The 16722-nt window shown below is 41.1% G+C and overlaps 1 protein-coding gene across 2 annotated transcripts; it reads left to right on the top strand.

Moving 5' to 3' along the window:
* The first annotated feature begins 3689 nt into the window (after window positions 1–3689).
* Window positions 3690–13145, top strand: plekha2 (pleckstrin homology domain containing A2). Of its 2 annotated transcripts, none has more exons than XM_079690139.1 (12): window positions 3690–3972; window positions 6870–7014; window positions 7143–7199; window positions 7697–7745; window positions 7885–7982; window positions 8921–9052; window positions 9665–9754; window positions 9851–9919; window positions 10009–10079; window positions 10296–10359; window positions 11182–11259; window positions 11560–13145. In XM_079690139.1, exons 2-12 carry the CDS (start codon window positions 6874–6876, stop codon window positions 12001–12003), a joined length of 1293 nt encoding a protein of 430 aa, XP_079546265.1. In that variant the 5' UTR covers window positions 3690–3972; window positions 6870–6873; the 3' UTR covers window positions 12004–13145. The 2 variants fall into 2 exon arrangements, with proteins under 2 accessions (XP_079546265.1, XP_079546264.1); XM_079690138.1 differs by having other exon boundaries at window positions 6867–7014.
* The last annotated feature ends 3577 nt before the right edge of the window (window positions 13146–16722 follow it).

The raw sequence follows: 16722 nt of genomic DNA, 5'->3' as shown, positions 1-16722 counted from the left end.
ACTCATACCAACACTGCCTTTTGGGGTTTTCAGACATTAGATGACAAGCAGCAGACAGACTTCCTTCTGAATCACAGGTTCTTTGTTTTCGTAAAGCAAACCTTGGTCAAATATGCTGTAGCCAAGCAGTTTTGGCCTGATGTCGGCACAATGTGGGGCATTTTCCGTGTGTGTGTGTGTGTGTGTGTGTGTGTGTGTGTGTGTGTGTGTGTGTGTGTGTGTCTGCATGCTCACACTCCCCTGTGAACATGTATGCCTAGTGTTAAGTCAGGTGCTCTCTCCTGCTCTGTCTGCACAGGCCACGCCCTCAAGTGTCTCACATGTGTGGCGTCCAATGAGGAGGCCTGCATCCGGCAGGGCTCCACCTCCTGCCCTCAGTACGCTGATGCCTGCTCCACCATCACAGGACCCAGTGAGTGCAGACACACATGCACACACAACCTCAGGAAAACATGTAGCACAAGCAAGATGTTGAAGAAAAATGTTTGCAAAAGCCTCACAACATAACAGTCCGTGTGAGAGAGAAGTTTAAGTATATAAATAATAAACAGAGAAATAGCAAAAATATATATATCATAATAAAAGTACCAAAACTAATATAAAAATTAATGTCGGCTAAAAGTTAATGGTACTATTTGACATAATATGATATAATAATTCTCCTATTTATTCAGTTTCCAGTTTATCTTTCTATTGTATTCAATTATTTATTTATCTTACATGTACTTTTGTTCCATTTTATTTAATTTTTTGGCAGCTTTTGTCTTCCATACAATTGCTGCATCCATTAAGAAAGAAGAGTTTTAAAGTCTTTATTAAAACCCAAAATGAAGTTACATGGCCAATAGATTATTTTGTGTGTGTGTGTGTGTGTGTGTGTGTGTGTGTGTGTGTGTGTGTGTGTGTGTGTGTGTGTGTGTGTGTGTGTGTGTGTGTGTGTGTGTGTGTGTGTGTGTGTGTGTGTGTGCGCTTGTGTGTGATCATAAAGCCAGTCTCTCATCATTTGTGGTTGCTGGATGTTATCCTGGCAGTTTACAATAACCACAAACTCTTTGTATGTGTTTCTAATCGTGTGTGTGTGAAGAGCAGCTGGGTGTGTGTGTGAGGGGGTTCATCGGGTTCACAGCATCACATAGCCGCAGATGAGAAGTCGGCCGTCTTCAATCCTTTCAGAGCAATTCAACCGTGAACATCGCCTTAGGCCTTATTGATGTCCTTCTCTCTTTTTTTAAAGATACTGTGATGAAGTCGTGCACGTATAAGTCGTTCTGCCAGAAGGCTCAGGGCTCCGGCTCAGGGGCCGAGATGGAGTGCTGTTTCGGGGACGACTGTAACGGGCCCCAGCGCAGCCAAGGGGTTCAAAACCACAACAGAGCAGGGGCTCCGGCCTCCAGCCCCATCCTGCTGATCCCGGCCCTGCTTATTTTCCTCAATTGATTCATAAGTCCATCCATCTGCTCATTTGGTAGCTGGTCCATCTCTCTGCTGGTTGTCAGTTTTCCCCTTGGAAACGTTCAATCCTCCAAAAAGTGGATTGGAAAAACTGAAACTTTAAACACATTTATTATGTCAACAGATGTCACATAGCTGTAATAGGTTGGTTGAAAGCAATCATTTTAAAATTAGGTTTTTTAATTTGGTTCAACTTAATATTATTGCTTTCAACTAACCACAGTTATGTGACATTTGATAACAAAATACATTTAATTCATTAATGTCAAAGTTCAGTTTGTTCAGTGGCACATGGTTCAATATATGTTTTTAATTGTGTTTCTGATGACTGAGTTGTTGAAATGAAGATGGCTTTCATTTTAAAACAAGCTTCAGCGCCTATGATTGTTTATCTTTTTCTATCATCAACAAAATAAATAGTAAGCTTGTCATCTTTTTATATGGTGGTGTGTTCTCTTTCAGGTGATGTAAAGCTGTAAATGCGAACCTGATATCACGAGAGTGTTTGTGGTGTAAGTGTGCACAAAGTGAAGTGCACCTCCACATGGTGTGTGTCGTGGTTTCGGTAAATGCTGAGTCGGTAACTAGTTTGCAGCTCGCTTGAAGCCAAAGAACCACATTATTCACCTGGCAGGGAAACAGAACAGGAGGGAGTTTTAATACAATCTTATTTAAATGTGTAAATAATGTTATAAAGTTTTGTTAAGTGCTTGCATTATTAAATGTGTGTGCATGCAAACTTGTCTTAAATAAAGATTGAATCAAACCCTTTTGTGCTTGTCTGAGAGTAAGAACACCTTTGTGTTACATTTGATATAAATGTGTGTTAATCTAAAGTAGTTAACGCACCAGGTAAAGAGAAAATAGTCTGTGATCTAAAGCAGAAATAGGACGGTCTGTGGAAACTTCAGGACTTCCTTCTGCAAATGTGTAACTTGTATGATGTGCAGTCGCCACATCATATGACATGCAACCACTTCCAGGGGACACAAATTCACCAAAAGAAGAAAGAAAAAAAGAATGCAAAATCAATCCTGTAAATGCAGATGTGTGTGATATTAGCAGTTGTAAGGAGGACAGGACGAAGATAGATCATGCATGGAAACTTTAAACCCAGGTTCTGTGTTGAAACCTGCAAGTCATGTCAGTTAGTGTCATGTCTCTCTGAGGAGTTTCACCACAGACACTGTTCACCTTTGTTAAGGAGGAATGACAGTGAAGCAACACTGAAGTACTGTACACCACAACATTCGTCACCACGCTGCTCCTACTTTAGCAGATATATACATAAGGACTCAATTGCCATTGCTAAACTATGAGGTAGTCAAGTATTTTTGTGGATCCCCTACAACATTCAAATACATATTTATCTGTCAGGAATTTAACTACTAAAAAAACACGCTTCATAATTAACATCTTCACTTCCACCAACAGCTATGAGTCATGACTCTTGGCCACATACAAGGTTTGTTTCTGCATGTGTTTCTCATGTGTTTTTTCTCTATGATTCATAGTGGTTTGCTTTGTTCAGAGGTGTCGCTTTGTTATATTTATAATGGCTGACACTTGTTCTGCATGTTAACACTGACCACAGCTCATATATGAAGAACACAATGATGTTCACACTAAAACTGCTGGCTTTTAACCAAACAACCAACTGATCTAAAGAATAAGCTATTTTAATGTTACAAACTTATTTAAGATATATTTTGCCATAGGCATAAAGTTGCATTGAAGTACATCATATTTCCACAAAGAGAAGACCAGATTATATATTTGGGTTTTCTATTATTTCTTAATATTTTGTTTAAAAAATATTTGGAATACACTTTAATTAAGTGAACCTCACCAAAGTGACAGCTAGACATTCGTGAATGAATGAAACTATTATTCTATGCTATGTAGACCTGTTAATCCAGGTTTACACTCCCTCTATACCTGCTCATTTATAAGAAGTGTGTGTGTGTGTGTGTGTGTGTGTGTGTGTGTGTGTGTGTGTGTGTGTGTGTGTGTGTGTGTGTGTGTGTGTGTGTGTGTGTGTGTGCGCGTGTTTGTTCGACCCAGTTCTCAAGTTGCTACCTGAAGAGATAACATATCGCCCGCAGTTCCAGGAAGAAAGATAATGCACACGGTTTATGTATTTTCTAAATAATAGCTCCTAAACACGTGTGTAAAAAATTAAATAAAAATAAGCAGAGATGTGTTGAGCAGTGCAGTTCCTCTACTGAGAGATCAGAGCAGAGGAGGAGGACCCGGGGCTCAGAGGACGCATAGATCACATCCGGGGCTGGTTTATTCTAATAACGAAACGTCCAACCCGGAAAAAAGACAATTCTTCTCTAAGCCGATCACTCAAACAAACGGACAGAGAGCTGCACGCCGGCTGTGTGACTGTACGCGGTGTCTAAAAGTTAGTAAAACTTTGTCTAACATGCCCGTTGTTCACCGGACTCGGGTCTCTCCTCTGTGCTTCGGAGCCGTGCGGGGCGCTGGCTGTGGCGCACACTGACTCCACACTGGGTAAGTGCTTTGGGACTGTGTGTGTGTGCGTGCATGTGTGTGCTCCCGCCTCAGTGTGTGTGTGAGTGTGTGTTATGAGGCCAGAATAATGTAGGTGTGGCAGGCCGTTGTTGGATCTGGTGAGTCAGTGCAGGTCATCTGAGCTGTCTGTCTGCCAGATCACATTTCAACTTTTTTTGTAATACTCATAATCACGTTATAGTGTGCAAGCCCATGATCTGCTGTTCACTCAGTGGTGTGAAACTCGTGCCTCCACTGTGGTCAATAATGTGAACACCCTGCTGTCACTAGAAAGCAGTAAAGAAGATGAATTGTTCTTGAATAACAGACAGTGTTGAAATATGCCACAACTTCCAAGATCCCAAGGTAACGTCATCATTTAGCCTATTTTGTCAAAACCAATCCCAAATATATTACGATTTATCTTACATTTTGAGTTATTTTTAGCTACTTCTTATTTTGAACCCACCACTTTTCAGAGTTAAATATTGTAATTTTTACAGCGTTATTTTGATCTGTGGGCGGCTTGACCTTGTAGCTTAACTTTAATTATAAGAATAGCCTTTCATGGCACTCAAGGTCACCCTGCATGACATCAGCAACACAGCCTCAGCAATACAACGTCAAATACATCAACAATAAGCAACAGTGCATAGCAGTTAAGCTAGTTTAGTAACATTGTGTTACTAAAAGTGCAGTTTTAAATTCTGTAATGGATTCCGGTATGCTGACACTTTAAATAAGATGACGCCCTCCCCAGCTCTAATTAATAAAATCAATAGACCCTCATTTTCACTTTTAAACAACATCCTAAATTGAAAGAAAAAAATCATTTTGGAGCAGTCCCTAAAATGTGAGGCCTTATATAAAGTGTATGAAGCTGTTCAAATGAGCTTTACCTCAAACACATATGCAACGCTCACATTTCTAACTAGAGTTGTATTATTGGATTTGTTGCCGGTCAATCCATTCAGCTTTAAGTTGAACTGTTGTGAACCTCTATAGAGATTGTCAAACCTGAGAGAATTATCCATATGGTATCTAGTTTGGATACGACTGAGTTTCATTCAGGTGTAGGACTGAGCAAGTGGGAAGCTCAAAGTCAAGATATCTTTGCCAGTTTTTTTCTTTCTTTTGAACTTCATAGAAGAACCTAACAAAACTGCTAGAGTATAGCTGACATCAATCAGTTTGTGCTTCAGAAAAGAGGTTTACCTTGTCCACAAAGAAAGCAGATGTAAACTGAGTGTAGGTGGGTTTCACTTCACTGGCCTGAATGTGGCTAAACAGGATGACATGACACTGATATTACTGCTGCAATCTGCACACGGCATCCAGCCCTCTTACACGCAAACTTTATTGGCATTAATGAATGTGTGTGTTAGTCGGAGTTTATTGTTAAGTATTGCCTAAGATGCCACAACCTCACCGCTGTTTCTCTCTGCAATGGTTGAGCCTGATGTTTTCCGATACCCCAAAATGGTTTGTGTGTGTGTGTGTGTGTGTTGTATAAGTCCTAGCGTGGGTGTTTGTGTGACCTATGCAGCATCCTTTTCTCTTTTCCATTCCACTTAGAGTTTCTGCAAAATGCTTCTGAATGGTTTGAATCTTTGACCTATTTTAATGGCAAATGTAATGAAGGTTGCATGACACACACATCCGAAACCCAGGCCACTAATTATTCAAAGCTGTTTCAGAAAGTAAAATTATTTACAGGAGTTTCACCGGGTCAGGGAAGATGAGTTTAAGAGGCTGCTGTTATTTCTCTCTCTCTGTCTGTTCATTGGGTCATGTGTGTGTTTGTACTCATTGGAAATGTTCCTGGAAATGTATGACAGTCTTGTAAAAGTATTGGCAGAGGCCTCAGTCATTCAGTCTGGACCGTATATTTTATTTGACTGTAACGTTATATTTTTTGTTCTTAATATATGAAAAGATTAGACACAGATGTGGCCTAGTTTGCTATCATATTACCTTTGACGCCCAGTTACATTTCAGTGGGGGGCAAAGCAGAACATTTGAAACTAATGAAAGAAAAGAAAATCTGCTTTGCATCTTTTGAGCAGTGCATCTGTGAGTACTTCATGTTACGTTTTCAGAGATGAGACTGATTCCCTCCGCAACTTAAGGAGGACGAGATGATAAAATATAGCTTTCTGTAGGCCAGAAGTCTTCTGACTCCCCCTCAAAAAAAAAAAAGTAGTTCCCTGGAAAGCAAAGATAAATAAATGATCATCAGCATACCTGAGTGTCCGAGCTGAATGAGTCTTTTTTTTAAAAATTGGTCAGTAGCTCAGTGATTCATATGCATGGCATCGTCTTAATGAATACATTTCACCAGCTCTCTCCCCTCTCCCCTTTTTCCCATTCCTCCCTCCCTCCCTCTCCTCTCTCTTCCCTGGCCAGTGGAAATGTGCGTGTGTGCAGATCTTGAGTGCAGTCTGTAATTTTTGTCTGTGGTGAAGGGCCTCAGCTCAGCCTCGGGCTTCGGGGTTTGCTGCTCGGCCTCAATCACGTCACATGAAAAACTGCTGAGTCGGAGTGGGTCTCTTTGTGTGTGTGTGTGTGTGTGTGTGTGTGTGTGTGTGTGTGTGTGTGTGTGTGTGTGTGTGTGTGTGTGTGTGTGTGTGTGTGTGTGTGTGTGTGTGTGTGTGTGTGTGTGTGTGTGTGTGTGTGTGTGTGTGTGTGTGTGTGTGTGTGTGTGTGTGTGTGTGTGTGTGTGTCTTTCATTCAGCAGTAAATGAAAGTTAGTTTATCCTCCACATCTGCCTCTCTGCCTATCTGTCCTATACCATCTCTTTCTGTTCCTCCTCTCTATAGATTCTTCTCATCTGACTGACTTGAGTTTCTGTCTGTGTGTGTGTCCATGTGTGTGTCCTGGTGATATGTGATAGCAGCAGCATGCCGTACGTGGACCGGCTGAACCGTGTGTGTGGCTTCCTGGACGTCGAGGAGAAGGAGAACAGCTGCCGCTTCCAGAGGCGATACTTCATCCTCGACACCCAGGAAAATGCTCTGCTGTGGTATATGGACAACCCTCAGGTGCTCCACACAAAAATGCACGACACACACTTGCACAAACAGCAAGAGGAAGTGAAATTGACCAATAGGAGTGTGTAACCTTGGACTCTGAGCCAATGACGAGTGTATGTGTTTGTGTTTGCATGCAGAACCTGCCCAGTGGAGCTAGCTCTGTTGGCAGCCTGAGACTAACCTACATCTCGAAGGTAAACCATTTCCCTTTAGTGCGGGTTGTAGTAGTGAACTGCCTGTGCAGCAGATCTCAGCCGTTTGGACACAGAATTTCATACAAATATATAAACATGTAAATAGGGAGCACAGATTGGCATTATCTATAGTGAATGGACACATGCCGAGGCAGACTTTGTGAAATGTTCCAGATGTCAGAGCGCTCCATGAGCTAACCAGAGATAATGACATCTGGCTGCACTAGAGTAGTGCTGACAGCTCCTCCCTGGACACTCTGAGTCAAAAAGTCTGCAAAGATATGACATGTTTCTCCTCTTAACTCTCCTCTCTTTTTGTCTACGCTCCCTTCTCTCCACTTTTGTCTGTTCTTGGGCTTTTCTTCTCTGTTTGTGTCCTCTCCTCTGCTTCCTCTCTTGTCCTCTCCACTCGTCTGCTCTCCTTTTCATTTGTCTCCTCTTCTCTCCTCTGATATCACTCCTTTCCTTTTGTCTCCTCATCTCTCTTTGTATCTCAGGTGAGCGAAGCTACAGTGAAGCAAAAGCCAAAGACAGAGTTCTGCTTTGGTGAGTTTTTACAGGGAGACACGCTGAATTTTGCTTATGCAGAAACACATTAACGCATGAAACGTATTGACACGTGATAATATGATATAATGCAGTTATTATGGATATTCATGGAGTTCTTTATTGTCTATTTCTGCAGTTATCAATGCAGTTTCTCGAAGGTACTTCCTACAAGCCAACGATGTAACCGACATGAAGGACTGGGTGGCGGCTCTCAATAAAGCCAGCAAGATCACTGTGAGTGTGACACACACACACACTAACCCTTTTGATAAGAGAATTATTTCCACCTGAGCACAGGAAGCTGCAGTTTGTGGTGATGAAAGGCCTGAAACCAGTTTGGCCTGAGTGGGCGAAAATGCCAGCAGGCTACCCACAAAAACCATGTGGCACTTGTTGAATGAGGAAATTGTGAATGTGCATAAATGTAAGCGATAAAACTCACGTCATTGTGGTGGAAGTGTCAAAAACACCATTGTCTTTACGTGTGTGAGTGAATACGCCATGCATATTAGGTTTGAACATTTGCATAATATTTCTGCGAGATGACAGAGAGTTGAATGGCAAATGACAGAGAGTCTGTCTCTTTTTCTCTCACCTGCCCACTGACATAGGAAGCTGCAACACTTACTCTCTCTTTCACTTCCTCTTTGATGGCAGGGCTTCTCTAACGCCTTTTTTCAGCTTCCTTGGCCTCAATGGAACCAATAAAGTACTTCCTAAAGCTGAGGGAGACCATTTTAAATGCAGCAAAGAAAGAAAAGCACTGACAAATTAATTTCACAGGATCAATTTGAATGTCTCGTTTTCAGGAATAGCCCCTTTAGTTACCTATCATAACCTGTTTTTGTTACATTTAGTATAATGTACTTCCTCTTCCTTCTTTAATTTCTGCAGTTTTCCACAAAATGGACCTCATATACAAGGTTGCTTAAAATCTATTGTATTTGCAAACAAAGTTAATTGATTGTACCATAACCTTTTCCAGGTTAAGGATGTTTACATTGAAACAACCCTTTAGACTGTGTTGGATGTTTACAGTTGCATTGTTTGCAGCATGGAGAGTCCCAGTTGGAATGTAACCTCTGACCCCTGTTAAAGAGTAGCAAGCTGTACTAACTAAGCTCCACTTGTTAAGGCCACATATGTAAGTCTACGTGCTGCTCTGCTCACAGGTTCCCAGATCTGGCCCCGCCCCCCTGAGGTCCGATGTGACCGCAGTCATCAGTGACGCTCAGGGAGTGAAGAGACAACACGCCTACAAGACTGAGATCATCGGGGGCGTGGTGGTGCACACCCCCATCCAGGTAATGGAGAGGAAGCTAGGAGACAACCAGGGTTAGGGGGGATATTTTAAGGAAAGTAATGTTACCTGATTACTATCCGTTAATTTTGGATTACCTCGATATCAAATGCAATGCAAATAAATAAAAGAGAAAGGAAATATCAATAAAATGTGTTTTACTTAAGTGTGTTATGTAAACACCAGAACGATGTAACCTCAGAAAAGAAGAAACCAAGATATTTAGTATCAAAAAGTAGGCGTATAGTTTCACACTTAAAGTGTTAGCCTACAGAACAGTACAGTTTACAAAGAAGAAATATAACAGTAATCTGATTTCGTATTTTTTAGTGTCAATGTAAGGGAATACAGTTAACTTTTTTTCTTGTATCCTGTTTACGTAATCCCGTTACATGTAAACCGTTACTCCCCAAGCCTGGATATAAAGATATGAAAGGTGACACGGATGGCGTTAGAAGACAGAATCAGTGTTTCTAAGCATAGTTTTTGTTCTGCATAGCTTGCTCTTGGCCTCCAAAATCACGTTGTGTGGAATCTGATATGTTTTGAAGATGGTGGTAACAGTGGCCACAATTGTTGAATCGATATTGAAGATGGCATGTGTGAAATGTTTCAGAATGAGTGCGAGGAGGCAGAAGGGAGAGAGAGGAAAGGCAACAGGCCAGGCATGCTGAGGTGCGGTTACTGTGTCAAACAGGGAAATGTGGTAAGTACCAAGCCACTTATAACTGATAAAACGCTGCTTTCATGAAGAAAGAAAGCTGCATGTGGAAACTGTAATGTGGCTCTGTGTGTGTTTCAGAGGAAGAGCTGGAAGAGGAGGTTTTTCACCCTGGATGACAATGCAGTTAGTTACTACAAGTCTGAGATGGTGAGGAGCCAGGCATTTTGTATCTTCCCCTAAAATGTGTGTGTTCTCTTTGTCTAGCCTCATCTGAATTGTGCTTTCGTTTGTCCCAGGATAAGGAGCCTCTACGGGCCGTTCCACTGAGGGACATTCAGAAGGTCCATGAATGTCTCGTGAAGTCAGGGTGAGTCAATGAGCCAAATTCTCAATGTTACTTTCTCACGATTTGGTCCTCTACTAGTGAATACTCTGATTAAGACCAAATAGAACACTGTATGGTGTACGCCCGACCACTTCCTACACAGATATGAATTCAGAAACCAGAAAAATACAGATTGTAGATTTTTGGCAAACAGCTACTATCTAGCCTTCTCTTAAGCCTCTGATTTCCGTCCTTCAGGGATCTGCTGCTGAGAGACAACCTGTTTGAAATCATCACCAGCTCCAGGACCTTCTACATTCAGGTACAATCACAACTTCCAATATACAAGAGATGCACGTTTTAAAATATGTTGGATGCTATTTGGCTCTGGATGAAAGCATTGACTACAATAAACAAGTTATTTTGACGGTAAAGCGTAGAGGGTCTCAGCTGTATCCGTCCTGATGTTTTTGAGCTGTTTCCTCTCAATGCTCTGCTGCTGATGTGTGGCATGAGCTCCTCTTTTAGGGAATTAAAAGTTTGTTTTTGTGAAACGGGCAAAGCCATCTGTTACCATAAGGACAATAACTTCCTGTCGCCCCCCCCCTGGGAGAACAGCTGACTGAGACAGTTGGGTCGGATCAGATAGGCAGTACTGGAGAGAGAGAGAGACAGCGTGCAAGCATGGGTGCTTTTACTTGTGTTTACGCGAGAGAGAAAAAGGAAGTATGGCAAACATTAAGCTAACAGGAAAAAGCACAAACACATAACCAAGAATAGATTGAACACACGCCTTGACCACATTGGTAATGCAGACATCAAAGTTACAAATCATCTTTTAATAATAGTGGTACCTACGTCTGTTTTTGCTTAATTATCTAGAAAAGTTTGTTGTCACTATTGTTTGGAATGTTGTTCTTTGTCCTTACTTACTATGCGGTGGTGAAACTCAACCTAACAGCTTCAAACATTTATTTGGCTGCAGTTTTAAGGATCACTTTTTTGTGATTGGCATTTGATAACTTTAAGAAAAACATTATTAACCATAAACGATATGACCAGCGATAAAACACAAAAGGTCAAACCAGTATAAAAGCCAGTGTGAAGTCAGTGCAAGACTTGATGTGCTGCTGTCTCCCTGCAGACGGACTCTCCAGAGGAGATGCATGGCTGGATCAGGGACATTGAGATGAAGATCCAGGATTTCAGGGGCCCCCCCAAGGTAAACGTCAACTCTCCCAGTGTGGTGTAAAGTAACTAAGTATTTACTCAAGTACTAAACTTAAGTTCAATATTGAGGCTTACTTGAGTATTTCAATATTTTGCTACGATCAAAACACATCATAAACTGTATAGGATTGAGAAATGGGCTAATCTTTTAGTATATTTAGATGCCAATACTTTTGTACTTTTACTTGAGTAACATTTTGAACGCAGGGCTTTCACTTGTAACAGAGTATCCCTACACTGGTAGAGAAAAGTAATCCTCTAATATGATTATGTCTTTCTTTCCTACTTGCAGGGCTTATCATTTATGCGTGCGTCCTCTCTCTATCGTAATCCCAATGCCTCCTCAGCGTCTCGGGGTCAGCAGGGGCACGACCTCCGACCGGCCCTGATGAAGTCCTGCTCCGTGGCCCCCGGCTGGCAGCCCTGGACCCCCGTCCCGTCCTGCGAGCCCTCCATCCTGGACGCAGAGGAGGACGACAGTGCTTTCAGCTCTGTCCCCACCTTGCCTTCTCTCTCCTCCTCCTCCACTTCTTCCTCCACATCCTCCTCCTCCAACTCCCTCTCCGCCCCTAACCCTTGCCCCAATGCTCCTCCAGCAGCTTCCAGCGGACTGGGCATGCTCAAAGCGTCCGGAGACGTGGCCAGCGGGCGTCGGAGGCACCGCTCGCAGCCGCAGCCTCGCACCGGCTTCCCCTTCAGCCTGGACGACGACGGCATCCGCACCACAGACGTCTGAGTTCACTCTGCTCAGACTCCTGTGTTGGTACCTGCTTTAAACTGAATGTGACTGGTAATAATAGTATTCCTTGCTAATGAAGTGACGCTGTGAGCATCTGACTTGGCGCCATGACGTGAGATCAAGGCTGGTCTTGTGGCTGTTTTGCAGAAGAAGGATGCGCACAGCTGGAAGCAAACAGAGAGGCGCAGTGTGTGTTGCTCACAGGACTGTGAAGAAGTACAATGGAGTGATCAGCTTCCTCTGAAAACTTGAATAATCTTGTTGTTAATTGTTCTAGCAGACTACGAATTATCAAATGATGGCACTTGCTGTCAATCTGTTGCACTCGCCTCCACTCGGAGATTTAACTGTCAGCAATAATGTGTTTTCACCCCTGTTAGAAGTATTTACCAAGAATAGTGTTTAAAGGCATTTAGACTCACTAGTATCCATTCCTTTTTATATTCAAGCTTTTTTTCATAAAACACATAGTTTGGGTCTTTTATAGTTTTTGTTTTCGCCCAGCAGTGTTAGTTTGCCTCTTTCTTCCTGAGTCACACATTATGTGACATCAATTTACCTTCGTTAATAATTAACTAGCATTTGTTTACTTACATCTTATCAGGTGCCTGGGGGGAAAGAAGTGTGGGTCTCATTAAAAAAAGGTACAAGCTAACTGAGCAGCAGCTTTTATTTGTTCGCACTATATTTTAAACATTAGCTTTTAATATTTGGCTAACTGTGACTCCTTAGCTTTTAACAGAGAACCTACCGTAATAATATAGCAGTGTTTTAGATGGTACTACCAACGTTAGAGTACAGCTGATCAGCCGGTTGACAGCTTTGTAAATGTGATTTTTGTTATTCCAGCATTATGTGGAATAATATGCCACTACTTCTGGTAATTGAATTGTAATTGCGCACTTTGCTTTTCTCTTTTTACTTATTCTTTTGTGCTTTTACAGCAGATATTACAGCTTGCTCTGAGAAGATGCCTCGGAGACTTAGTGTTGTTACAGCAGTAGACTAACCCTAACAGATTCACCTCAAGACGTCATTGATGTGGTACCGTGGTCACGCCTTTTCCGTTTGCTAAGATGTGTGCACTCGTCTGACTGTAATGTTACGTTTCTTTCTTGTACATTAAATAATGATTTGTATTCGTCTTGTTTGAGTTGTTTTTGATTAACTCAAAACGTAATAGTTTGTCTTTTCACGCTGCCATCTAGTGGCTCCTGGGCAGTGGTGAAAAGTAAGTACATTTACTCAAGTAGTGTACTTAAGTACTACAGTATATAGACATATTTTTACTTTACGTGAGTATTTCCTTTTAAAGCTACTTCATACTTCTACTCCTCTACATTTCAGTGGCAAATATCTTTCTTTTTGCTCCCCTACATTTATTTAACATCATAGTGACTAGTTGCTTTGTACATATAACACATGATACGCTGTTATGGTATAATGTGGTACTGTAGCACTAATCTACAAAATGTCACATGTTTGAATCGCTTCAAATTGACACTCTACCGATACTAAAATGTTCTTTCATGTATAAAAACTGGATAGTATAAAGATCCATTCTGCAACAAGTACTTTTACTTTTGATACTTGAAGTACATTTAGATTAGATGAAAATTGTTTTATACTTTATATTATTCTGAAGTAGGTTGTTGAGCAGGATGAGTACTTTCACTTTAAGTTAATTTTAATGCAATTACTTTTTTAAATCAGGACTTTTACTTCTCGTGGAGTATTAAAGACCATAGTATGTGTACATGTACTTAAGTAAAGGATCTGAGTACTTCTCCCAACACTGCTTCTGGGTCAATTCACGTCAAACATTTGCTTTCGATGGAAGTATTTGAAAGTTGTATTGTTGTTTTTTCTCCCGGCTGCTAGAATGTCCATCTCCCAGGCATGCAAAGGGTCAGGACTGACGTATTTGATCTTTAGCACCTTAAACTCATGCTCACGTTACGCTGACACAATCACAAGCATGCACGCCTTCCACATGCCCCTCCAGTGCCAGAGGCTGTGTTAAGTGAAGTGTTTCACACCTCCAGTGCAAAGGTCCATTAGGTAAAATGCCTGAAACTCTGTCCTGACCTCGGCCCACGTCCCTCTGCCTCCCAGTGCAGCTGCGTGGCTGCAGGACAGGCAAGATTAAAATGTCTCCAACGAACAGTTTAAATTGTGTTGTAGGTGAAGAAAAGAAAAAGGCCCTGAGTGCCCGTGAAATGTCAGCTGTGTTGAAATGAGTTTTCAGTCTGTTAAAGATAGAGCTCCCCTAGGTACTGAGAGAACTCCAAGCAGAAACATGTGGCAGGAGATTTAGTGAAGAAACAAAAAGGATAGAGATTGGAGGATGAACTCGTGGACTTTGTGTATAACAAACACCACACCTCATACTTTTAGTTACACAATTAACTTATAACCTTTATTTACACAACACAAATACACTGTTGAGTCAAGGCTGTTTACACTTAAAGACTGAATTGAATTACTAATTCAATGACCTCATTAGTTTTGCATAGAGCAAAAAACAGAATACTACCAGAAAATATACCAAAATTCTTTGTTTTGAATTCAGAGATGAGCGACATAAGAAATGTAACTTGAAGCATCAGTTTGCACGGACTACTTCATGTGTATCTCTGTAGTTAGCGTTAAACTGTAGACTTCTTTACCAAATGATTCAAAGGGCTGTATGAAAATCTTTAAGAAAATGTATGCAAGATAGAATAATTAGACAGTATGAAGATGTCAGGTAACGTGTTTCGCTGATGGGAGATTGTTGTGTTGACTTTTGATTGTGTTTTTGGTTTCATGTTACTGTACGTTTTGGTTGTAAACAGCTGTGATTTAAAGACCATCATTTTTTGAGTGAGGGGCAGCAAAATAAGATCTTCTTCATCATGAGCTACACAAATGGAAAGGAAAACATGCTTATGTTTTGTTTTATAATACTTGGAGTAAAACTATAACAATATAAAAAGCCTCCTCTAACTTGCGAGACTGACACACTAAGACCCCCAACACCACTATAACCTACTCCTCTGTGGAGCTTCTCATCTCTCAAATTCAAAGCCTTCCAGTGCAAACGGGTTGTTGGACAATAAAGGGATAAAGGTCTGAAAAATGGCAACGCACAATAAGCTTCGAGCTTGCACACAACGTAAAGGTCACGCTGCACTTCAGTTTGACGCCTGTGACTGACAGACAGCACTGAGGGCACAGTGTCCCCTAAAGGTTAATGTTCCCACAATGATTCTCTCTCTTTCTCTCTCTCTCTCTCTCTCTCTCTCTCTCTCTCTCTCTCTCTCTCTCTCTCTCTGATGCCATAACACTGCTGGTTTCAGATGATGCTCTAAAATATAGTCAGGATCAGTCAGAATGTGGTTTATTGCAGAGGAGGATTTCAGGGGGAAAATACAGGCATTTATCGTCCTGCAAAATATACTTCTCTGGAACAAATGTGTGCAATATAAGGTCATGATGTAGCTGTAGCTGTATGCTAATGCTTTGTTGATGTTTCAATGGTTTGAGCCTGTGCAGGTCATGTTTATTAAAGGATGAAGAAGACTACTTTATTTTTTCTTTTGGACTTTGACCCATGATGTCTTTGCTTTCCACTGTTTCACTGTTATTTCTCTGTTTGCGAAAGAAAGCCACTAGATGGAGCTGCAAGACACCACACCTTCAGTGTGTCAGCTGGTTTGCAGCTGAAGAAGCTACAAGCTCATAAAGAAGTTCTGCTCACTCTGAAACATAATTGAATTAAAACATAATGCCTCTATATATCAAACACAATATAAAAGGATTGCAAGAATTATGAAGGGGGTTGACATGCAAGCTGCCAAACAAGGACAAAGCACAATCATTTCCTGTGCGTGTGCCTGGAACTTAGCCTCATACAAGTGGGGACCCTTCAAAATAAAAGTCAGAATAATAAAACAATTTTGAGCTCAAAAGAGAGTCTAATGAGATAGGATGTGTAGAATTAAGATAGTAGAAAATGAAACACAGTGTTGACTATATTAAAAAGAAAAATACATAGGTAACTAAATAATAGATTTAGTCAAGTTTCATGCACAAAGAAATGGGTTAAATAATGCCAGCTAAGTGGATACTATACCGCATGACACTTGGTGGTAAATGAAGATTAAGGGATAACTATTTCAATTGAATTACAAGTGGCTTTTTTCACATAACATAAAAGTGTTAGGACTGGAGCTCTAATGGAGATTGAGTCCCTTTTTTAATGAGTTTTTAAAGCTCTTTGCCGAGTTCAATTATGCAAGCCAATTATTTGACACAATCACATAGATTGAATCAGTTTGTTAAATGTTTAGAAGAATATCACCGCCGCTCAGCTCATGACTTTAAGTCACAACACTAACACTTATAGCTACATTTGTTAAGATTAAACTGAGTGTTAATGACTAAAGATAAGTGGATTTGTTTCTTGTTAGGTGGTTGGAGTTCTCTGAGCAACTTTGATTGCTGATGTGCGATATGTTAACCTCTTCACTTGCCACTAAACCACTAAGTGATGTGATCTGAAGGCACATTTACAGCAGCTCAGATCACAGGCACTGGCTTTAAACAAGAGCGTAACATTTGACTAAGCCTCTCCCATGTAAGACTCTCCCTAACATGTGTAATATGAAGTCATATTAATGTGGAACAGCTTTTCCTTCATCTGGACTCTGAGGCCCCGTCTGGACCGTTGCC

Source organism: Notothenia rossii, assembly GCF_949606895.1.
Source record: "Notothenia rossii genome assembly, chromosome: 6".
In the NCBI taxonomy this organism is placed as follows: domain Eukaryota; kingdom Metazoa; phylum Chordata; class Actinopteri; order Perciformes; family Nototheniidae; genus Notothenia; species Notothenia rossii.
This window is presented reverse-complemented; position numbering and strand designations above follow the sequence as displayed.

Bases quoted from the DNA above. Each gene is read 5' to 3' on its own strand.
- plekha2 (XM_079690139.1), top strand. From the start codon at position 6,874: ATGCCGTACGTGGACCGGCTGAACCGTGTGTGTGGCTTCCTGGACGTC. The intron at 9,053-9,664 runs GTAATGGAGAGG...GAAATGTTTCAG, and splicing joins TGGTGCACACCCCCATCCAG to AATGAGTGCGAGGAGGCAGA. The intron at 10,360-11,181 runs GTACAATCACAA...GTCTCCCTGCAG, and splicing joins CCAGGACCTTCTACATTCAG to ACGGACTCTCCAGAGGAGAT.